Raw genomic sequence first — 24650 nt, 5'->3', positions numbered from 1 at the left:
AAAAGAACAAACAAATCTGTCTTGGAAGAAGTACAAACAGAATGCTCCTTAGAAGCAAGGATGGCGAGACTACATCTTACATATTTTGGACATGTTGTCAGGAGGGATCAGTCCCTGGAGAAGGACATCATGCTTGGTAAAGTACAGGGTCAGTGAAAAAGAGGAAGACCCTCAGTGAGATGGATTGACACAGTGGCTGCAACAATGGGCTCAACCAGAACGATTGTGAACATGGCGCAGGACCGGGCAGTGCTTTGTTCTGTGGTGCATAGGGTCGCTATGAGTCCGAACTGACTTGACATGTATTATTTCATAGAATCACAAACAGCCCTGAGAAGTAGAATCCATTATTATTCCCATTTTATAGAGGAGAAAATTGAAATTTAAAAACGTTAAGTAACATGTTGTTGTTGTTAGGTGCCGTTGAGTCGGTTTTGACTCATCGTGACCCTATGTACAACAGAATGAAACACTGTCTGGTCCTGTGCCATCCTCACAACTATGTTTGAGCCCCTTGTTGTAGCCACTGTGTCAATTCAACTCACTGAGGCTTTTCCTCTTTTTCGCTGACCCTCTACTTTGGGAGAATTACCCTCTACTTTTGGGAGAATTACCATATGACCCAGCAAGGTATAGATTCAAATGAACTGAAAACAGGGACTCAAACAAACACTTGTGCATGAATGTTAATAGCAGTATTATTCACAACAGCCAAAAGGTAAAAATAACCTAAATGCCCATCAGCAAATAAATGTATAAACAAAATGTGGTACATATATACAAAGGAATATTATTCCACCATAAAAAGGAATGAAGTTCTAATACATGCTACAACGTGGATGAACCTTCAAAACATTATGCTGAGTGAAATAAGCCAGCCACAAAAGGACAAATATAGTATGATTCCATTTACATAAAATATATAACCTATAACCCGTTGCCATCGAGTCGATTCCGACTCATAGTGACCCTATAGGACAGAGTAGAACTGCCCCATAGAGTTTCCAAGGAGCACCTGGTGGATTTGAACTGCTGACCTTTTGGTTAGCAGACTTAGCTGTTAACCACTACACCACCAGGGTTTCCATATAAAATATATAGAATAGGTAAATTCATAGGGATAGAACATAGAGGTTATGAGAAGCTGGGGTGAGGGAAAGTCGGGAGCTACTACTTAATGAGGACAGAGTTTCTGTTTGGGATGATGAAAAGTTTTGGAAATAGTCGTAATGGTTGAACCCACCACTCGTATGCTGAGCAAATAATCCAAGAACCTGGACTATATGAAGAAGAATGTGGCATCAGGATTGGAGGAAGTCTCACTAACAACCTGCGATATGCAGATGACACAATCTTGCTTGCTGAAAGTGAAGAAGACTTGAAGCACTTAACTGATAAAGATCAACAACTATAGCCTTCAGTATGGATTACACCCCAACATAAGGAAAACAAAAATCCTCATGACTGGACCAATAAGCAGCATCATGATAAACGAAGAAAAGGTTGAAGTTGTAAAGAATTTCATTTTACTTGGATCCATAATCAATGCCCATGGAAGCAGCAGTCAAGAAATCAAACAATGGTTAGTAGTGTCTGGAGTCTTAAAAGCTTGTAAGCGGTCATCTAAGATACTCCACTGGTCTCACTCCACTGGGAACAAGGGAGAATGAAGAAAACCAAAGACACAAGGGAAAGATTAGTCCAAAGGACTAATGGACCACAACTACAACAGCCTCCACCAGATTGAGTCCAGCACAACTAGATGGTGCCTGGGTACCACCACTGACTTCTCTGACAGGGATCACAGTAGAAGGTCCCAGGCAGAGCTGGAGAAAAAATGTAGAACAAAATTCTAACTCACAAAAAAAGACTCTGGCCTGACAGAGACTGCAGAAATACTGAGACACTCTTTCAGCGCAGTAATGACGTCACTCCTGAGATTTACCCTTTAGCCAAAGATTAGACAGGTCCATAAAACAAAAGGAGACTAAAGGGGCACACCAGCCCAGGGGCAAGGACTAGAAGGCAGGAGGGGACAGGAAAGCTCGTAATAGGGAACCCAAGGTGGAGAAGGGAGAGTGTTGACAAGTTGTGGGGTTGGTAATCAATGTCACAAAACAATATGTATACTAATTGTTTAATGAGAAACTATTTGTTCTGTAAACCTTCATCTAAAGTATAATAATAAAAAAGAAAAGAAATCAAACAATGCATTGCATTGGGCAAATCTGCTGCAAAAGACATCTTTAAACTGTTAAAAAGCAAAGATGTCACTTTGAGGACTAAGGTGCACCTGACCCAAGCCATAGTATTTTCAATTGACACATATGCATATTAAAGCTGGACAATGAATAAGGAAGACCAAAGAAGAATTGATGCCTTTGAATTATGGTGTTGCTGAGGAATATTGACTATACCATGGACTGCCTGAAGAATGAACAAACACGTCTTGGAAGAAGTACAGCCAGAATGCCCCTTAGAAGGGAGGATGGTATTACTTCTTATGTACTTTGGACATGTTATCAGGAGGGACCAGTGCCTGGAGAAAGACATTATGCTTGGTAAAGTAGAGGATCAGTGAAAAAGAGGAAGACCCGCAACGAGATGGATTGACACAGTGGCTGCAACAATGGGCTCAAGCGTAACAACGATTGTGAGGATGCCACAGGACCAGGTAGCGTCTTGTTCTGTTGTACATAAGGTCACTATGAGTCAGAACCAACTTGACGGCACCTACCAACAACAACAATATTTTAAACTAATAAAAAAAAAAAGTTTTTTTTGAAAGATTAAGAAATCCACCCACGGCCATATAGCCAGAAAGTGGCCAAGCTAAAATTTGAACCCAAACAACCTATCTGACTGCAGGGCCCATGCTCTCAGTCCCTGGGCTTCACTGTCTCTGGAAAGAGCAGCAAAACAGGGGTTAGGACACCTGGATTCTTGCTGTCACTATCTTGTGTGGCCTTATACAAATCTGACCTTTCAAGGCCTCACTTTCCTCAGCTGTGAAATGACATAACTAGATATCTTCCACAGTTCCTGCTGGTTGTAACCCTTCTGACTCTTATCATCTGTGCTTTGATTTTGATTTTAAAATGTGGAAAATCCCAAGACTTGATTCATGACTCAGGTACCATTTGCTTCTGACACACTCTGGGGATATCCATGGACAGAGCGCTCCAGAGAGGACCAGCTATCCTCTCATGGCCCAACCCCTCCCTCTGGGGTTTGCCATGAAATTGAGCCAGCCTTTGAGGAGGCTCCACTCCCCGTTCCTCTCTCCATTCTGGAAGAGGGCTCAGGCCTGGCTCTGTTCCAGGATAAATTTCTGCAATGCAAGAGATAGCACAAAGTCAAGGTGAAGGGCAGATAAATCCTTAAAAAGGCCCCCTTGTGTCCCAGTGTAGCGGCAACTCTTCACCCCACAGCTGTCCATCCTGCCCACCCACACCCAGCCACCATGTGGGAGCTCTTGGCTGTCTTGCTGCTCACCCTAGCTTATTACTTTTGGCCCAAGATAAGGCGCCCTGGTGCCAAGTACCCCAAAAGCCTCCCATTCCTGCCCCTGGTGGGCAGCCTGCCTTTCCTCCCTAGACACGGGCATCCTCATGTCAACTTCTTCAAGATGCAGGAAAAATATGGCCCCATCTATTCCTTTCGCCTGGGTACCGAACCCGCAGTGGTTGTCGGCCACCACCAGCTGGCCAGGGAGGTGCTCATCAAGAAAGGAAGAGAATTCTCCGGGAGACCCCATGTGGTAAGCAGTGCCCATCCCACCTTCTCCCTGACCACCCTTTGGGGTTGTTCAGTTCTTCAGGGAAGACTATGGCTGGAATGACCTTTTCAGTTCCAACAACCTGTAATTCTTCCAAAGACAGACCGGCAGGGGGATAGGAGGGGAATGGCCTTTCAGACCTCATCCAGCCTATAAACTGGGCAGGAAGAATTAAAGGAGGCTTCCTTTTCCAGGCTGCTCAGGAGGAGGGGTGGGGTGGACAGTGGCCTGAGGGGGTCAGGAAGTCCTCATTCTAGTCAACTCTCCCCTGAACTTGATGATAATCTTTCTGGGCCTAGACTTCCCTAATTAAATGGATTATGTATTTATAACCCTTAGCCCAGTGCCCGGCTCAGTATATGCTCAATAAACAGCTATTATTAATGTTACTGCTTGTCTGGGAATTGGGTTAGTTATTACTGTCCATGGGAAGGTGCTAGGAGAAGTAGCCTGGCTCTAGGAGGGCTGGGATTGCTGTTTCCCTAGAGCTCATTGTGGGGCTGATCCGTGGTAGCATTTCAAGGATGCTGATGGTCCTGCTGAACTGGCTGTGGTGATTCTGGGGAGGGCACTCACCACACAGAAACACTGCCAGCACTCAGCTGTTGACTGCACCCCTAAACACCAAGGCAGGCCCCCAGCCAGCCTCTCAGTTTTGACCTAGCCAAGGGTTGACACATTTTTCTGTGGACCAGTCGTTCAGGTCTGCTGACCAACAACCTTGCTCTCACCTCTACTGAGCCCTTCTCTCCAGGGCAGAGAGGATGGAGGTGGCTAGTCATAGGAGGCTTGGGGGTCAAGGGATGGAAGAGGGGAGGCTTTGGACCCTCGTGCTTTTTGGGGTGCTTTTGGGAGGAGGTGGCTCGGTCCAAGCCCAGACTGAGTAAACAAGACACTCACACATGTGGCCTTTCAAGTGGACAGGTAAACAAAAAGGAGGTGAGATGTGCCTTTAGCACCCCCAGGGGCCAGGGAAAGGCAGAGGTCTGGGCAGTCCTCAATCTCTGCAAGCTGGCCTGCCCCCTGCCCTCAGGACAAGCACAATTCAGAGAGTTTACCCCATTCACAGCTGCCCTCCCCTGATCAGAAACTGATGAAAAAAGAGAGGCCCAGAGATCACACTGTCAGTGAACTGAACGCCAGTACTCCTGTATTCTAATTCAGCGTTCTTCCCTTCTCCTCACTGTACTATCTCTCTGATGGAACTGAGAGTAGGGGAGTCAGGCCCTGCCCTATCAAAACCTTACAGTCATGGTGGAGCAGAGCAGGGATGTTCCCATGTGAGGGTCAGCATAGCAGTTACCTGCCTTCTCTCCCAGGAAGGGGAAGAGGTGCAGGAGGCCCAGGGCAAGGGCAAGGTCAGTGGTGTCTGATTCCTACATCCTTGCCTGTTCTCCAAAGACAACTCTGGCCATCCTGTCAGACAACCAAAAGGGCATTGCCTTCGCCGACAGTGGTCCCCACTGGCAGCTACATAGGAAGCTGGTGCAGGCTGCCTTTGCCCTGTTCAGGGATGGCCACCAGAGGCTAGAGAAGATCAGTGAGTACCTGGCTAGCCCCTGGGGCTGGGCCTGGATCCTACAGGGACTGCTGTTTCTCTTGAGGGTGGGGGAAATGTGGATTAGGGAGGGGAAGAGGGTTATGGGTGGGTCTGTCCTGTATTTTCTTGGCCACGACTGCCATCTTGTGGCCATCTGTTATCTGTTCCCTGCCTTGGTTAATATGCCCCTCTCTCCCCTCAGTACTTCAGGAAATCAGCTTATTATGTGATTTCCTGGCCACCCAGAATGGACAGTCCATAGATTTGGAATCCCCTGTCTTCCTGGCGGTGACCAACATGATCGCCATGTTCTGCTTCAACTCCTCCTACAAGTATGATGATCCTGACCTGAAGATCATACAAAGTTATAACAAAAGCATCCTGGAGAGTCTGGGCACGGGTGGTCTGGTGGACGTCTTCCCCTGGCTGAAGGTGAGGATGAGGCCAGACCCACCTTCACATTCCAGCAGACCCTGACAGTGTCCCCAATTCTTCCTTCTTCCTACTGCCCAGCTCCAGACCCATCTTTTTCCTGATCACCTCAGCCAGTGACCTCTACCTCCTCTGACCTTTGCCACTTCTCTACATAAGTAGATCTAGCTTTTTAATCATGCATTTTAATATTCACAATAATGTATTTCATTCATCTAGCAATTACCCTCTGCCAGTATTAAGGACTCTACATACACTAATCATTGAATTCACCTGGGAGGTGGGTTTTATTATCCCCATTGTGCAGATGAGAAAACTGGCTCAGTGATGTTGAGGAATTTGCCTGAGCAGAGTCTACTGAGAGGACCCACTATCAGTGCTTGATGTTTGATTGAATGGGGAAAGAGAAGTGGAGCCCACTCTCTCCTCCCTTGTTTGGAGTTTTCCTATTGGGCATTAATCCCATTCTGTGTTCCCATCTTGCCTTCCATCTTGGCTGAAGGTTGGGATTGGAGTGGGAACTCTCTAGAGACAGAAAGCTAGGATCTGCCTCCAGGAGGGATTCTGGTAGTTGGAGAAGCAAACTGGCAGAGGGATGGACTGGACATTTCTTTTTGCTCCCCAGGTTTTCCCCAACAAATCCTTGGAAATGATGAAGAATGCTGTTAAAGTACGAAATGATCTGCTGAAAAAAATCCTAAAAAAATACAAGGTAAGTGATGGAGCAGAAGGGAGTGAATTAGATTGAAAGTGCCACGAGAGCAGGGTTGGGGTCCATTTTGGACACTGGAGGGTCTCCAGTACCTAGCAGAGGCCCAAACCTGGCACATAGCAGGTACTCAGCAAAAACTGAATTAATGAATGGGGATGGGAAAGTGAGGAAATGAAGAGGATCTTAGAAGGGACTCACCTGCCCATCAAATTTAAAGAGGGCCCCGTGCTGCCTCCTACCTCCACAAGCTCATAGGTCTCACCCAGCCCCGTCTACTCCCTCATTTCAAAGGTAGAAGAGGCCTTTGTATGTCCACTGTGAGATGGAAGTACAGTGGGAGTGTTGCAGATGAGACTCTTTCCTTATCACTGTCTCCCAATTTCACCTAACCCAGGAGAAATTCAGCAGTGACTGTATCACTAACCTGCTGGACATACTGATCCAAGCCAAGATGAACTCAGACAATAACAATGATGGCCCAGAACAGGATTCAAAGCTACTTTCGGAAGAACACATTCTTACCACTATCGGGGACATCTTCGGGGCTGGTGTGGAGACCACTACCTCTGTAATGAAGTGGACTATAGCCTTCCTGCTGCATAATCCTCAGGTGGGCTTCTTCCCATTCCTGTTTTCCCATTCATCCTTGACCCCAACCAGCCCTACCTCTGGGTTCCAGAGACAGGGAGCGGCAATACCCAATAGCTCAGGCTTTCTGTGCTGGAGGACTGGGCTGCCCTGGCCCTCACCCAAGCAGTGGCTGGCTCTCGCCCCAGGGTGGAGCTGCCTCATCTTTTGGAAGTAGGGCCTGGGATGCAAAGCCACCAGTGGGAAGAGTCTTGGACAGGCTCTTCTGGATGTGACAACAGGATTCTTCCTAGCCTTAAGCATGCTGGTCATATCCACCCTGCTCTGGCCCTCAGTTGAAGAAGAAGATCCAGGAGGAGATTGACCAGAACATAGGTTTTAGTCGCACACCAACTATCAGTGACCGGAACCACCTTGTCCTGCTGGAGGCCACCATCCGAGAGGTGCTTCGCATCCGACCTGTAGCCCCCCTCCTCATCCCCCATAAGGCTACCACTGACTCCAGGTATGCCTTCCTTCCCAATGACATCCAGCCCTATGATGCGTCCAACACTGCTTGTTTGTCCATCAGCCCCCAGCCTGCTGGTAAACCTATAATTCAACCACTACCAATCACCCCACCCATATCCCTACTAATCTACTAATCACTGTACCCACCACCCACTGCCACTACTTCACAGCTCCAGCTGACCTCCCTCAGAGGCTGGCTGCAACCCTGGAGCCGGAACCGTGCTCTGGGATGAAAGACTGGGGCACTCTATCCTCCTACCCAGGCCAGTAGCTGTAGCACATAACGTATATGCCCCAGCTCAACATGCACACCCACATGCCCTGACATAACCGTCCATGTACCCAAGTGTTAATACATAAATGCTTTGTCAGGAGGATAGGGATGGAGAAGGGCTGGATTCATACTCCACCTGGCAGCAGCTGAGGAAAAGGGAGGGAGTGGGAATGAGGGAAGTAAAGGGCTCTTCTCCCCCAGGGGTGGAGAACTGAGCAGGAAGGGGAGGGCAATGTTGGAGCTCCCCTTTTTCTCTCCCTCTCTGGGGCAGCATTGGTGAGTTTACCATTGACAAAGGCACACAAATTATCATCAATTTGTGGGCACTGCATCACAATGAGAAGGAGTGGCACCAGCCGGACCAGTTCATGCCTGGTGAGTCCCTGTCCTACCCTGCTCCTGGGCCACACAGCCAGCCTGGACTCTGTGCTCCACCACCCCAGCACCCCTTCCCCTCTGCTTAGCTTTCTACTAGAAAACCTTGGCATCAACTACATGGACCTGTAGACATTCCCATCCTACCTCAGACTTACCCTAACTCCCACTGCTGGGTTTCCCACCTCCTCCCTCTACCAGCTGAAAATGTCCTCCTCTAACAAACCCCCTAGGCATATGTTTTCCCATTAAGTCTGCCCCTTACCCCTTGGACAGTGGCACTTGCATCTGTTAACGCTCCCTCCTTTCCATCCTTCCTGACCCTTTCATTTCCTTTGTGTGATTAAGGGCTACTTGAGAGCAGGGCTGCCTATCTCCTCAGGCTGGGGCTCCTGGGCAGGGCCATGTCTCCCCCTCCACCAGGGCAGAGGCACACCTCCCCTTATTCCTGCCCTGGCCCCTGGCTGATGCCTCCCCATGTCCACAGAGCGTTTCTTGGACCCAACGGGGAGCCAGCTTATCTCGCCAACATTGAGCTACTTGCCCTTTGGAGCGGGACCCCGCTCCTGCGTAGGTGAGATCCTCGCCCGCCAGGAGCTCTTCCTCTTCCTGTCCTGGGTGCTGCAGAGGTTTGACCTGGAGGTGCCAGATGATGGGCAGCTGCCCTCCCTGGAGGGCATCCCCAAGGTAGTTTTTCTGATTGACTCCTTCAAAGTGAAGATCAAGGTGCGCCAGGCCTGGAGGGAAGCCCACAGTGAGGGTAGTGCCTAGAGGCTGTGCCAAGTGCCCCATGACTTCACCCATTCCAGCCAGTAACTCTCTGCTGGCCTGCAGCATAGAATTAGAGTTGCTGCCCCCCACTCCTACCATCCCACCCTCCTCCCAGCCCACTCTGCCTTCTTTTCAGGATGTAGCACTGGTAGTGACATGCATAAATGAAACTCTTTTCAGAAGCTGAGTAGCTCATTCATTTGTTCACTCATTGTTTCAATAAACATTTTATTGAGCACCTACAATGTGCCACTCTCTGTTCCAGGACATTCAAGATCCCTGGTCTCATGAAACTTACATTCTAGTGAGGGCTGACAAATAAATAAGAATTTCAGAAACTGATAAGTGTTTTGAAGTCCATTGTACTGAGTGATGTGATAAGAGAATGGCCAGGGTGGGAGTGGCCACTTTAGATAGGTGGCTAGAGAAGGTGTGAAGACCAGGGCAAGTTCCACTCCTGAGGGAACAGCAATACCCAATGAGGTCAGAGTGGATACAGGGGTCAGGTCCCATGAGGCTTCTGTAAGCAGCAGGAAGGAGTTTGGGTTTTTATTCTAAGTATGATAGGAAGTCACTGGAGAGTTTTAAACAAATAAGTAAAATGGTCTGATTTATATTTTTAATAGATCACATTGGGTGCTGAGTGGTCTGTAGAGGAATGAGTGAGGGAGCAGGGGGAACAGTTAGAAGACCGTTGTGCTGGCCCAGGCGAGGGGGATCATAGTGGCTTAGACCATGGCAATGGCAGTGGAGGTGGTGAGAAGTTGGACTGAGTATGTATTTTGAAAGTAGAGCAATAGAGATTGTCTGTTTGATACAAACATGCATCACTGCATGTAACTCAAAGGTTTAGCTTTGGGAGAGTGTGTGTAACCCACAAACTTGACTCACCACTACCCATCCGCTGTCTTGGTCCTACAAAGACCAGCATGTCTCCTTTTCCTTCATCCCTCCTTAGGGTAAATACTGCCTGGCAAAGGGCTTCTACAGCTGCCTTCTGCTGAAGCGCCTGGGCTCTGCCGCTTCTCCCCACTCAAAACCCCAGGAAGTCTGCAAATGCCTCACTGGAAAATGGAGTCCAGGCTCCTTTAAACCAGCATCTTTCAACCTTGGCCACTGGCCAGTCTACAAGTGAAGGATGTCCTAAGATGCCCCAGTACAAACTCACCCTTGCCCTTTAGCCTAGAGAGAGGCCCCAATCCCAGATCCCTGGCGCCAGCCAGACCAGGGTCAGATCATCAACAACCCAATCCTTCCCTAATGACTGAGGGAGGGCTCTGCAAGGGTCAGCAGGGCAAGGCTGGGACCCTGCCTGGCCAAGTTTTTAGAAAGAGGAAATCAGGGGAGCTCCTACAAGGAGGGAGGGAAAAGGTTTTCAATGACAGATGTATCTTCTTCCTTTGTTAATACAGTCGTGGTAGGCCATTCCCTACTGTCCCTCCAACTGAGTCCTAGCCTTCACTGACCAGTGAACCAGGGAAGTTGCCCAAAAGTCCATAGGAGAGTTTACAGGCAGCTGTGGCTGAATCCAGCCCTCATCACCCGCAGCCTGGGAGAGATGCTCACACTACAGTAAGCTGACAGGAAAGGGTTAAGTGGAGGTTACTCCCTGTCCCTCTCCCAGGAATCTCTGTCCCCATCAGCCAGCTGCTGGGCTAGAGCCTGGCTATCATCAGCCCAAAACAGAGGGGAGAAAGACTTGCGAGAAGGGAGTGAAGTATTTCAAACTTGCTCAGAATTTGAAAGGCGTTTTGCAGACTAGTGATGAACAGATAAACAGTTAGTAGAAGGCCTGTGTTTTCCATAGAAGCTGTGCATGAGTTTAACTGGGATAAAAACACCCACCCTCCAACCACAGAAGCTGAACACTGAATGCTGGACAATTAGACCAATCCTTCATTTTGAACATGAGGAACCTGAGGGGCAGTGTGAGGGTGGGGGGAGGCGTGACTTGCCCCAAGTCACACAGCTACTTACATCAGGGCTAGGGCCCAAACCCAAGACTCCAGTGATGCAAGATGAGGAGCCAGCCCTTTTCCACCTGTCCCCTGTGACCATACAGAAGGCTTTCAGGCCGTCTGGGTCTGGCGGGGGAGAGAACACAGCTGAGTGTTCTTTCAGGAAATAACCTCACGATCTTTAACTCCTGCCTGAACTCCGCTCTTGCTGGCCTGGAAGCCCCTTTCCCCCTGATCTAAAATCCTCCCATCCTTGAGCTCAGAGTGACAGCCCTTCTCCGGGACAGAACCCATGACTCCCAGCCCACTGGGATTGTCCCCTTTTACTACTCAGCTTCTGTTCCTTGGTACTGAATCCCATGCACACATGAACATCTGCCTAGGACTGAAATGGGTTTGGTGTCCCTCAGGGACACTGTCCACCCGTCTATCTCTGGGGTTCAAGGCTGGGCCCTGCCTCAGACTGCCCTTAACCAGTGGTGTGACAACAAATAGCACTCTGGGGGGTGGAAGTGGAGGTGCCAATAGCCCTGATCTACAGTGTTTGCTGATTTCCACGTTGTAAATATTCCCACCAGGATCAATTTCAAGCTACCAATGTGAGGTCACTGAACGCAGGATGGGGAAGAAATGAGTAGCAACAGTATATATTAACATTACATATTAGTTATCATTATATAGCAAATGAAGCCCTGGTGGCACATTGGTTAAGAGCTCAGGCTGCCAACCAAAAGAGTTTGTCTTTTAATAACAAATACCATTATATAGTATTTCCACCATACAAATAAAACCCCAAGACCAAACTGTTTTGGTTAGCAGGCTGAGCTCTTAACCACTATGCCACCAGGGCTCCACCATTCAAATACAAAGGTGTAAATAGCCCCAAGGGCATAGCTAACAGTAATATGTAGTAAAATAATTAGGAAACAATGACAATGCTTTTAATAAAATTTATTTAATAATGTTTATATGATTTAATTTATAATAACGGTCATGTTTAATAAGCAAGCTCACGAGATTCCTGAAAATGTAATATCAGCTCTTGTACAGGGTAAGAGCTGGCTCTCCCGGGAGGAAAAAAAAAAAAAAAAGCTGTTCTTCCCCAGTCTCCCCTCTGGGTGGAGGGGAAGCTCTACCCTAGTAACCTTGGTGTGGAGTGGGGGGGGGGGTGAATGTTCTGGTTGACTCCCAGTGGCCACAAAACCCAAAGCAAGGGAGCAAGCCTTTCTTCAGTCACACTCATCGGTATCAACACCAGGGGAAGAGGAATCCAGTCAGAGGCCACAGGATGGGGTGGGAAGAATACTGGATGAGGAGGAACTGAGACCCAGGTTCTAGTCCCCTGGCTCCCCAGTTTCTCAGCCCTGGGATCTCAGACCCATGGCTAACTTCCTGAGCCTGTTTTGTAAGGTGGGGATAACTTACCACCTGCACTGCCCATTGTCTGAGGCTCTGGTGAGGATGAAAGGCAAAACAGCTGTGTGAGCAGGAGAGGCACCGTGGGATTCATAGAAGGCAGTGGGTTCCCACTCAGACTGCAGAGCCAAATTCTCCTAGTGTTGTTATTTACAAACCGGATGACCTCGGGCAAGTTACTTGGCCTTCTCATATCTCAGTTTTCTCATCTGTAATATGAGGGGAGGGTGCTGAGGTGCGTGCAGTAGTGGCAACTACCTCAGTGCTGCTTATGGGGATGAAATATGAACCTATGCAATACATTAACAAAGAAAACAACCAAACCCGTTGCCGTCGAGTCGATTCCAACTCATAGTGACCCTATAGGACAGAAAAGAACTGCCCCACAGAGTTTCCAAGGAGTAACCGGTAGATTTGAACTGCTGACATTTTGGTTAGCAGCTGTAGCACTTAACCACTATGCCACCAGGGTTTCAATGAATATTGACTTTATTATCATTGCCTATATCCAAATCCAAGGAGCCCTGGTGGCACAGTGGTTGTTTGGCTGCTAACCAAAAGGTCGGTTGTTTGAACCCACCAGCCACTCGATGGCAGAAAGATGTGGCAGTCTGCTTCCGTAAAGATTACAGCCTTGGGAACTCTATGGGGCAGTTCTACTCTGTCCTATAGGATCGCTGAGTCTGAACTGACTTGACAGCAACGGATTATATACAAATCCACAAAATAAGTCCTTCCCTAAGGGTTTTACACAAACCTCCCAAAGGCAACCAGCTTGGTCAGGAAGGGGAGGTGGTGTGTGTAGACATGTCCACCCCCAGGACGGGACATTCAGGAACCCACCCTCAAAGCTCGATGGCCCTGCAGGCCCACCCGCAGCCCCTGGCTTGCTGCCCCGCTCTTTCCCTTCCTAGCTGGGGCAGGCTGACAGCTGGGAAGTGGGTGGAGATCCCAAAGACAAACTCTTTCCATGGCTCCAACACAGAGAGTGTTTTGTAACATTTTCCAGTGGGACTGGGTTTCTTGAGACATCTTGGTGGTGAGAAAACATGAAATGGAAGGAAGATTATAAACTATGGTGAGGAGCACACTTACGCAGAATGAGGAGAAATATCAGATTAAAAAAAAAATCCTCTTTTCCCCCTCACAAACCACTGAAAGCTCTATTTTTATCTCCTCTGAGCAAGAGCAAAACATTCTTTCAAGGAAAAGATACAAAGAAAATCCAAATAGCTTTAACTCCTGAGAATTTTACAATGTTTCCAAGGGGTCACACCCTTCCTGTTTGAAGTTAACACTGAAGACTTGTTGCAGGCACCACCCATCCCACGCCTGAGGCCATTTCAGCACTTAGGGGCTCTTACAGGTGAAGCAGTGGTTGAGAGCTATGGTGCACTAAGGCTGCTAACTAAAAGGTCGGCAGTTGGAATCCATAGCTGCTCCTTGAAAACCCTATGGAACAGTTCTACTCTGTTCTATGAGTTGGAATCGACTGGACGGCAACAGGTTTTTTTTTTTTTTTTAAATAGGTGAAGCCTGGCTGGGCACCAGGGCCTCTGGGAAGCTTATGATATAGGCAAGGGGGGAAAGGGAAAAGGGGTTAGAGAAGCTCTTGAGGAAATGGTGTCTGGTTCATCTTTAGCCATGTCACTCCCTCCTGTCCTTTCTCCAGCTCCCTATTACCTTTGAAAGAAATTTCTTCACATGGCTTGTGTCAACATTACATCTTTTCATAGTATGGCCTGCTAGTTAAGGGCTTTGAAGCCAACTGATCTGGGTTCAAGTCCTGACTACCACTTTATTAGCTGTGTGATGTTGGACTAGTTAACTCTTCTGAATGCCTCGGCCCTATTAATAAAACAGGGATAATTAGTTTGTACTTCAGAGGGGCGTTTTGAGGCTAAAATAAGAAAATGTAGGTAAGATGCTTAGACAAGACCTGGCATGACATAAGCAGTCAACAAATAGAACAATGAAGACAAATTCAGTTGAAATCTTTTTATTACCAGCTTACCTCTCCAGCTTCATCTCCAGCAGCTTCCCAGAATGCAATTATCTAGAAAGATTCAATTGCTCGAAGTTTTAGAAACAACCTACACTCTCTCCCATCTTAGGCCCCCTATGCTTTTTTGTGCGTTTCAGCATCTGGCACATAGTAGGCATTCAATAATCTGCTGAATGAACATTTGACTAGAATTTCTTCTGCACCCTTCTTCACCTGGCAAGCTCAGTTTGGAGTTAACTCCTCCAGGAAGCCTGCCCTGAACTCCTAGTTTGGGCTGAATACTCTTCCACAGCATTCTGTGCACACAGTAAGCGTGGTACCAAAACTGTTAATGTGCCTTTCTTCCTCCCTTAACCATTAGCTCTTCTAAAGGGGAGCCAGGTATGTCATATTTGCATTCCCAATGCCTGGCACATGGCAGGTGCTCGATAAATGTTCAGTTCTTAAGTACAGCCGGTTACTTGCCCCCAGGCTGGAAGCCCATATCCAAACACCTCCCAAGACTCATAGCCCTTCCCAGCAGGTTCAGCAAGAAGCCAAACAACACTCAGCCAAACCCACTTCCCGCTCCAGCTCCTCCTCCTGGGTCAGACCCGGGTTTCCTCCCCACCCCACCCCATTGGCTGAAAACAGGAAAAACTGGAAAACAGAGTTTCTCGAAAATTTGTGCTTCAGGACATTGGTACTATTTCAATCAGAATGTGGTCACCTGGGGCAACGGAGACAGCCAATGGCATACCTCATTAGAGAAATCAGGAACCCAGTGACCCAGAAGTCAGGGATACAATGAAGGGGGGCCTATAAACCTAGGTATCAAGGTACATGCAGTCTTCTGGTGACCAGCCCATAGGAGCTGCACCATTTTGTTTTTGTATCCCTCAGACACTAGTGTAAAAGAGGAGGCAGGAATGTATTCCCCAGTTCTTTACTGTGGTTCCTGTCCCTAGAGGCTAATATGGCTCCACTGGGGTAGCCTGGGAAAGCCTACCAGTTTAGAAGGAACTAGGCAGCTACCATCCCACTAGAGTCATTTAAGGGCAGGGACAGTGTCCTTTGTTCCAAGGGCAAAGATGTGCGGGGTGGGGAGGGTAAGCCTGGCTTACAATGGACTCTCAGAAATAATGCCAGCATGCCCCAGCCCAGTCCACCAGTGGGGGCTCCCTTTGGGGAGGCAGGAACCCCTTTTGGGATGAGAGGAGTTAGCAGGATGCCCACCATCTTGCTTTGCCCACCTGCAGATGTCCCAAAGAGAAGTCTTGTTGGGGAGGGGCAGCAGGCTGTTCCATCCCATGGTCTTCAAAAAGGGACTTACACCTGACTCAGGAAGCACTCTTAGTTCTAGGAGGATGGTCTTAAGCAGAGAGTAAATGAGCGAAGGAACACCCATGGCCTTCGGAAAGAACCACTGGCCCATGATGCCAGACACTGGCAGACCAGTGGCTCCCCCACTGCCTAAGAATCAAGACCTCAAACTTCAACATTCTCCAGATCTGCACCACTCACTCACTTCATCTCAACCCACTTTATACTGTTAATTACTATCTTCCCCCAAGTAGGCTATGTCTTCCTAACTATATCTTCTGGAGGGCAGGGACCTTGTCTTGTATGTTTCTTTTGCTTTACTCTATCATCCAGCACAGTGCTGAGCACAAAGTGGGGACACAATACCTAGTTTGTGTACTAAATTCCAAGGCTAAGCACTCACCCACACTTCCACCTGATCAACAAAATACCTCTCAGGAGTGCTTGCTTCCTTTAAATAAGTGTCATGTTTTAGCTACAGGATATCTGACAGAGTATCTGCTTTTAGGGGGTCTGATTTTAACCTATTTCTGGGAATTCACAAAGTATTACAAACATCGGATTACATCCTTGACAAGAGAGAGGGTTTGGGGGAAAAATCTCTCAGGACAAAGTGAGGACTCAGCAGCAGTACTGCCCAGCCTGCCCTCGCCTTGTGGTGCCTGTTTGGCTGAAGATCCTGTTCTCAACTGCTATGTGACTTCTCTGTCTCTGTGGAGAAGGAAAAGCACTTGTGGTTTGGGACCCAGAGGTGCAACTCCCTGAAGTCTGAGAAAGAGGAGAAAAGGAATAAAGTACTGCAAGAAAAAAAGAGCAGTAGCATTTTTGGGATCAATTTTTATTTGGGCTTCTCACAGTGGTTAGAGCCACTCTGTCTTCAGAACAATCACAGAACAGGAAATGCGGCACTGAGACTGCCCAGAAAAGTCTGACCAGCTGAATCTTATTGCTTAAAATACACATATTCACAATAACTGACAAACGGGGATGTGCCTCACACAGGAATGTGTTAGCATTTGCAAATCTTCCAACTGTAGCACCAAACCCTCGACCAACCCCTTCCTTCTCATCCACCTGGAAAACCAGCTGCAGTCAAATCTCCCTGGCCCCCTAACTATTCTGTTGACTCTCTAGTTCATCTCTCTCCAAGCAGGGTAGCCTCCGTGGCAGGGGCCAGACTGTGACCGCTGGAACCAAGCCCAGTTCTACCAGTTGCATTTTCTTCTTCTCATGCCTTTAGGGTAGGATGCTGCAGCGAACCCAACAGTTAGCACTCAGGCCAGTCCCCCATTCAAACTGGGGGAGGAAAGTTTGAGAGGGCCAGAAATCATCCATTTGATCAGTTAACTGAAGAAGGATTTGTTTTGGTAAAACTTGTGCTCCTTTGAGACACTTCAGTGAGTTGTTTGGGATTTAAAAAACACAAAGGTGGAAGGAAAGGCATCTGAGGGCTGCTGATGCACTCTGGCCACATAGCGGCTTGCACGTTGGACCTCAGCAGAGGGAGGTATGCCCTGTGGCGCTGTGGCATCTGCCAAACCCTCCTGGCAATTCTGGGCAGGGCTGACGTCTGGGCAGCAGCTAGTCCAAGCTTGTCACTGAAGATCCAACCAAGCTTCTGTCTTAAATTCCACCTTCACCTTCTGTCCCAAGTGGTTGTGGACACCAGCCAGGGGGCTGGTACTGAGGGCCAGGAGCAGCCGAGGGAGGCAGACATGTTCAGAACATGTTTCCACTTGCAGGGGACAAAACACAGGCCTCCGAGCATCCACGGAGCAATGTGCAAATTGCAGTGATGGGTAGAGTAAAACCTCTACTTAGAGCACAGTATCTCTGGCAAACACAGGGAACTGCCATTGACGATGCCACTGAATACACCCGAGTACACAGTCAGACATTTGCTCAGTAAACAGTAAATGCGTAAAATAAATTACCTTGAGAGGGCCATATTTGCTCCAAGCGTTGTGGTTAACACGAGCAGAATGGCTGCTTCAAAGTATATTCACAGGAAAACAGGGCTTGGGGCTCACACACAATGGACAGACACACACAGGTTATCCAAAAAGTCACTGTATTTGGACTTCACTTTGTTCAATGTGGATTTTGGTTTTGTGGAATCCAAACGCAGACACTTGTTTGCCTCACAGCCTTGGATTTGTCTATTTATATATATTTATATATTTTTTTCCTTTCTTACCATAACATCAATGCCTAGTCAGAATATCATCATTCAAGAGTTGGGGAAGAACCAAACTCTTCGTATCAACAGCACTGGAAGGGGAATGTTAGTTTTGGCTGTTTGCACTCTTCATTCAGATTATTCCTATCAAAGCTCAACTGGTGATCTGAGGCCCAAACTACAGTAATAAGGATCCTGCAGTCCTTCAGGACGGCTGCCTTCACCCTCCTACATGGGCCACTTAGACTCTCTACATAGGCGACAGACAAATCAGTCATCCCATTCAAAAAAAGGGGGGTGGTGGAGGGGCATAACAACCACAGATAACCAAGGTATTTCTTTCAAGTGGTCAGTTTTAAAAAAAGAAGAAAAAACAAAAACAAAAAAACCCCAAAATTCAAAATCAAAGAGAAAATACTGTGTGAGAGCCAGACTATGGGGCTGCCCACAGCCTCCTCAGTCCATTTGTTCACAAACAACAGTGAGACATGAAGGCCTGCGTGCTTGGGATGGGGGACAGTGCTGGTCACCTGTGGCCACAGACAAAGGGGCAGAGATGCAGAAGCCACACCTCTATCCACTGTCACGGCTTGAAGCCTCCTGCTCACCCACAGAAGTTCCAGAGATCACCCCCACCCAGGCCTTCACACAAAACATCTCCTTCTGGCTCAACTCTAGCCAGGCTCTTTGAAGGCAACTTGGGAAAGAGTCCAAACTTCTCTTTTCCAGAATAGAATTCTTGCCTGTCCATCAGGAAGGTTCTTCTTTTTAGCTCGCTTTTGTTGTTTGCTTTTAAAAGAAAAACCAAAGAGAAGGCAGTACAACCCTTCATGCCTGAACCAGTCCACAGCCAGCCAAAGCCTGCTTGGGGGCCCCTCAAGGACTCATGGTGGTGCATCAACCTGGTCACCTGGCATGTGACAGATGAATGAGCCCCCTACAAACCTACGACACAAGTGCCCATCAGCTCTCAACCTCCCAGAGGATTAATCCAGTTCTAGCTCTGCAGACACTGGCAGCCAGGGGTGACCGTCCCTGGGCCTCTGTGGGTGACTGAGACCTGTCTCCTCTCCCGGACGGAGAGGTTTTCTCACTCTAAAACCAGAGAATAAATCCACTCCACCACCAAGGATCATCCCAGGGCACAGTCCCAGCCCCCTTCCTTGGGGGCTTTTAAAACATACATTTCTCTGACCCAAGCAGGTTGGTGAGGGAGGACTTGAAAAGGGGGGAAAAAGGGAGTGGGGGTGGGGTGTGAGGAACAAGTCACAGAACCAACTTCTCAGCCCTCCACAACACTGTGCTTTTGTGGGGGAAAGGCATCCACACCCCAAACTGTACCTGGAGATGCAGGAAAATGCAGGGGCGGGGGAGGAAAAAAAGAAGAAAGTGGCTGTACCACTTTCTCTGAAAGTCGTTAATGCTTCTCTTGTGGTTCTTCCCTCCCCTGGTTGCTCTGCCAAGTTCTCGGGTGCAGCAGGGCCTGCTCTAGCTGGGGGTGCTGCTGCTCTGGGAGTTGGGGGAGTCCTGCTCATTGATGGTGTTCAGCAGCAGGCAGGCGGGCGGCTGCGGCAGGTGGGGGTGGCTGGGCTCTCGGGCCTGCTCCTCGGAGGGTCGGTAGAGCCCTTCCTCCTCGTCGCCTGTGGGCCGTACGTGGCAGCTGTCGCAGAAGTCCAGGGGCCCGTCCAGAGCGTCATCAATGAGCGTGTTGAACTCTTTGAGGTCGTCATCATGGCCCCGGTTGCACACACACACTTCAATACCCGAGTCACCCGTGAAGCGCCGATGTCTGCCGGGTGTCTTGTCTTTGTTGTCGGGGAGGGCGCTGCCATGCTCGGAGCTGTACTCTCTCAGCAGCTCCTCCTTACATTCTGAATCCTTGTCCAGGAAGGAGCCTGGGTCCAGTTCCCCCAGGCCGGCCACGGAACTGCTGGGCTCCATTCCAGGGGCTTTGGTGGCTGCTCTGTCAGCTGGCACGTCGCAGGGCTCAGGGTCGGCAATGCTTGGGGGTCTCGTGCTGCTTCTGCTGGGCCCAGACAAGGGGCTGCTCTGCGTCCCCTGGGGGCCCCTGGTGGGATTGGCGCCCAGGGGGCTGCCGCCTGCAGGGCCACACTGTGGAGGCAGCTGCTGCTGCTGTAGCTGGAAGGCACTGTATGGTGGGGGAGGAGTTGGAGGTCGGTTCACCACTTCCTCATAAGGAGGTAGTAAATAGTTTGGCAAAAACCCTAAAATGGGGAGGTAGGGAGGAGAGATTACTGTGCTGGCAATTGTTCTAGGACAGACTGCAAAGCTCACACTAAACGCAGGCACTGTCTCTTCCCACCCCCTCACATACCCGCCAAGTGACAGCTACAGCTCCTGACTCTGGGCAGGGGAGAGGGCTGTAAGCAATCTTGCAGAGAAAGAGGGACAGGTTCGGAGTGACCTAATCCATCTTCTTGAAATCAGAGAGCCCCTAAAGCTGATTCATAGGCCAGGACTTCCTGCCTGTCTGGGAGTTAAGGCAGAGGGTATGCAAATGTGGGAGAGGTCAAGAAATAATTTCTGCCTGGAACAGACCTGTTTCCACCTGCACATAAACCTCACGTTTCTTGTTCAGACTGTCCTCCATCTGAGCCCATAAGGCCTCAGGGTCAAGACTTCCTGGCCACTTGTTCCCTCCCTCTACCCCCTCCAGATGTACCATGAAGAGGGCCTGTTGCCGGGACATTAGAAACCTGTGTTGTCTTTCACTCTAGTGTGGCTGAAGAAGGTCTGGAAAGACGAACTACACCTCACCCTGACTCAGATCAAGGGGGGATGGCTTCCAGCGGGGGGTGAGGGGGGAAGCCTCTGCCACCCAAGGCTTACTAAGAACATGCCAGGTGAGTTCTGTTTTTAATGTGGTGAATGCCTTAAGGCACAGATGATCTATTCATAATGCAACAATAATTGCTAGCATTTATTGAGCACTTACTATATGCCAGGCACTGTGCTAAGCACTTCATCCCTTCTAGATGTGGAATCCAAGTAATTATGACCATTTTATTTTGTAAAACACACTGCAGAATAGCTTTGGACAAGCTACACAGCTGGGCCAGCACTGGCCATTTGAGAGGACGTGTGTAAGGAAGCCCGAACAGGTCAGGTGAACGCTCTTCAGTGAGTCCCCAAATTCCTTAGTTCTCAGGAAGTCCCAGTGGTACCCACCACACCTGCCCCTCATGGCAGTCTCTGCTCAGGCATATTACATGGCAGTAAGCAAAATGGGAGCACTCAGGCCACTCAACTCCAAATCTTGATTCACTCACATTATACGTCATCTGACTACCTGCCTTTTAAAATAAATCTGCTAAAGGAGCAGAGACCTGGCCAGACCCAGCCACTGGGAGATTCAGAATTGCCCAGTGGCTTCAGGGAGCTATATCCATACACCTGTTCCTCTGTGCTAAAGGTGAACATCTCCTTGTTCCCATACTAGCCAGACCCTGCTCTGTCCTGGGCAAGAGGGATAAACACCCCTGCCCTTGGTGCCCTGGCCCTGGCCCCCGGTGCAGTTTGGGCCCTGTATCTGTGCACCCAGGTTACTGAGGGCAGGGTATGGCTGCTTTTGGTGTACGTACTGAAATAAAATGGCAGCGCTGAATAATTGTGGGCTTCCCGGTAGGCGATCAGGTTGATTTCATGTTGCCGCTGCTGGGCCTGAAGGCGGTGTTTGGCTCGGCGGTGGTGGCAGACGCAGCAGCAGCTCAGGATGATGATGATGGTCCACACTAGCCAGAACCCTGGGGGGTGGAAGGGTGAGACAGAGAGGCACGCACACCCAGTGAGTACCAGTGAGAGGAGGTACCTTTTCAAACAAGAAGGTCCTGCGACAGCAACCATGTGGTTCAAAGTGGCACTGTCACGCTGCTGGGTGCACAGGTGTGCCATACTATAACTGCCCCCTCACCATCTCCCGAGATGCTAATAGACATAAGAGCTACTAATGGACACAAAGTATGTGCCTCAGGGGGAGATGATCGCCCTCTGAAGAAACCCAGAACTCTGTTAAGCTATCTTAGTGGGGTAAAGGAGGAAAGGCTGCTCTTGATGCCAGTAAAATCTAGAATAGCCATCAGGAGATGATTACCCACCTTAAACAGGGACAAAAGATGATGTCCATTGCCTGCAGGGGGCCTTCCATTTTTATTATCCCCTTTTATCTTTTATTACTCCATTTTACTACCCCTCCTCTACCTGGTCCCTAAACATGCTATTTGGCACACAGACATAGCTGTCCTATTAGTATTTAACCCCAGGAGAGAGAAACCTAGGCATTCTCGTCCCAAGACACAAGGTTGGGTATGCCTGAATGCGATCTAACATCACCCTGGGGCGGGAGCCTAACTTCGCGGAACCTTGGCTGATGATGATGTATGCTGTTCCACTCATCCCTGTCCTATTTATTCTGTGAGCATTAATACCTGTTGACCACGCCATTAGAAGAGTCTCTGGTCTGTGCTCTGCTCCAAACGGTCTTCACTAAGAATTTGTGAACACAGTGTAATGCACATGTCTCACCCAGTGAAATTACATTTAGAATATGTACTTAATTTTCACAGAGTTATGCAGCAGACTGAAAGACATGTGGGATGGAAGAGGGAAGGAATGCCAAAATTGACAGCAAAAGAGATCATTCACTTCAGGGAGCCTCCAGGGACCTTGTGGGGAAGGCAAGTGCCAAGTCAACTCTCCAGCACCATTGGTCCTCCTGTATTTTAGGTTTGTGGGTATTAAATATGCCCACTTTCTAGCACAGCATACTCTTCCTCTCTTAAGAGATCTCTGAAAAAATGCTGCAGGCTTTCTTGGTGCTCATCTCCCTCACTGCCCTGCTCAAGCCCCTCAGGGCAGCTACCAGGCTCACTTCTTGCTATGAACACAGTGGCTGATTCACCAAAAACAGAAAGCACACCTCAAGATCCCCACAACTCAGAATATTAGCAATTGCAAGGGGCCTTGGAGGTGTCTTCTAATAAAAGAATTCTCAGGGTTCTCCTGGTCTCATCAAAAAGATTAGGGGCTTTTTTAGTGACAAGAGTCACTAAAGTTAAAGGTGGAAAAATTCTAATTGCCTCAGATCCAACTCTTCCCTAGAGAATGTAAATGACTTCCTCTGCTCTTCATATAATCTGGTACAATTCCACCTCCCACTGTCACAAACAATCTATGCCCATCTCACTTTGGTGTGGGTTGCATTAGACGCAAGGCCATTAGCAGCCTCCCTTTCTTCCTCCCTGATCCAGGGAGGGGTAGAGGAACAGGGGAGATGGCCCAAAGCCCTCTCTTCTCTGTGTGAATCTTTTGTTCTCATTCCTGACTGTATTGTTTCTTAGATCATACTTAGAGATTCTCAGAGAGGGCAAATATAATACCCTCTCATCCATCTCTTCAAATGTAAGCAGAAAAGTCATACATATATATATATATATATATATATATATAATATTAATTAAAGAACATCCAGAAAGCTCTAATAAAAAAGATCATCCCAAGTCTCCTCACTTTGGTAGCGGTGGGATAGGTAAGATGAGAACAATCCCAAAAAAGTCCTACTTCAGACTTTAAAACCTTACCAGACATAAAGATATAGCTAGTAATAATGTGTTCAAAGAATAGGTAATGACACGGGGAAATGTTTACAATATGTGAAGTGCATACACAAGATATACGAAGCCCTGGAAGTGCAACTGCTAAGCACGAGGCTAAGGGAGAAAGACCTGACAATCTGCTTCCATAAAGATAACAGCGTAGAAAACCCTATGGCGCAGTACTACTCTGTCACATGAGGTCATCATGAGTCAGAATCGACTCAATGGCACCCAACATATATATATATATACACACACACACACACAAAGAATGAAAGGAAAAACACAAAAACAATGACTTATCTTTAGTAGGATCATGAGAAATTTTAATTTTCTTCTCTAGATTATTTTCTTTCAAACTATGAAACTAAAAACAAATTAAGAATTTTATAGGGACAACGCTAGGAACCCTAATACGTGGCATAAACACAATACAAACCATAAGTAACAATGCACAAGCACCAAGAGAGACTAGATACATGGGAGCTCCTAAAAATCAAACACTTACGCTCATCAAAAGACTTCACCAAGAGTAAAAAGACAACCTACAGACTGGGAAAAAATTTTTGGCTACGACAAATCCGATCAGTGTCTAATCTCTAAAATCTACAAGATACTGCAAAACCTCAACAACAAAAAGACAAATAACCCAATTAAAAAATGGGCAAACGATATGAATAGGCACTTCACCAGAGAAGATACTCAGGCAGCTAACAGACACATGAAGAAATGCTCACGATCATTAGCCATTAGAGAAATGCAGATCAAAAGTACAATGAGGTATCATCTCACCCCAACAAGGCTAGCATTAATCCAAAAAGCACACAATAATAAATGCTGGAAAGGTTGTGGAGAGACCGGCACACTTACACACTGTTGGCGGGAATGTAAAATGGTATAATCACTTTGGAAATCGATTTGGCGCTTCCTTAAAAAGCTAGAAATAGAAGTACCATACGATCCAGCTACCCCGCTCCTTGGAATATATCCTAGAGAAATAAGAGATGTCACATGAATAGATATATGCACACTCATGTTCATTGCAGCACTGTTCACAAAAGCAAAAAGATGGAAACATGCCCATCAACGGAAGAATGGATAAACAAATTATGGTATATCCACACAATGGAATACTACGCAACGATAAAGAACAACGATGAAGCCGTGAAACATAACATGGAGGAAGCTGGAGGTCATT

General features: G+C 48.0%; 2 protein-coding genes across 2 annotated transcripts in view; one reads left to right on the top strand and one right to left on the bottom strand.

Moving 5' to 3' along the window:
* The first annotated feature begins 3463 nt into the window (after positions 1 to 3463).
* LOC101354636 (steroid 17-alpha-hydroxylase/17,20 lyase) lies at positions 3464 to 9039 on the top strand. The gene is made up of 8 exons (XM_004370143.2): positions 3464 to 3760; positions 5180 to 5318; positions 5521 to 5750; positions 6376 to 6462; positions 6857 to 7072; positions 7386 to 7555; positions 8106 to 8209; positions 8697 to 9039. The coding sequence occupies exons 1-8, from the start codon at positions 3464 to 3466 to the stop codon at positions 8978 to 8980; spliced, it is 1527 nt and encodes a 508-aa protein (XP_004370200.1). The 3' UTR covers positions 8981 to 9039.
* Positions 9040 to 15011: 5972 nt separating this feature from the next.
* Positions 15012 to 24650, bottom strand: part of WBP1L (WW domain binding protein 1 like) — a 68510-nt gene continuing 58871 nt past the window's right edge. The window contains exons 3-4 of the mRNA XM_004370090.2: positions 21443 to 21604; positions 15012 to 20065 (exon numbers count right to left, since the gene is read on the bottom strand). Of these exons, the coding sequence (XP_004370147.1) occupies positions 19329 to 20065; positions 21443 to 21604 (899 nt within the window). The 3' untranslated portion in view covers positions 15012 to 19328. The remainder of the gene's footprint in view (positions 20066 to 21442; positions 21605 to 24650) is intronic.

This window comes from Trichechus manatus, unplaced genomic scaffold, assembly GCF_000243295.1.
Source record: "Trichechus manatus latirostris isolate Lorelei unplaced genomic scaffold, TriManLat1.0 scaffold00007, whole genome shotgun sequence".
NCBI lineage: Eukaryota > Metazoa > Chordata > Mammalia > Sirenia > Trichechidae > Trichechus > Trichechus manatus.
This window is presented reverse-complemented; position numbering and strand designations above follow the sequence as displayed.

What these genes read in the sequence shown, in the direction of transcription:
- LOC101354636 (XM_004370143.2), top strand. Translation starts at nt 3,464, where the DNA reads ATGTGGGAGCTCTTGGCTGTCTTGCTGCTCACCCTAGCTTATTACTTT. An exon ending in AAGGCTACCACTGACTCCAG is followed by an intron (nt 7,556 to 8,105) that starts GTATGCCTTCCT and finishes TCTCTGGGGCAG; the next exon opens with CATTGGTGAGTTTACCATTG. An exon ending in GCCGGACCAGTTCATGCCTG is followed by an intron (nt 8,210 to 8,696) that starts GTGAGTCCCTGT and finishes CCATGTCCACAG; the next exon opens with AGCGTTTCTTGGACCCAACG.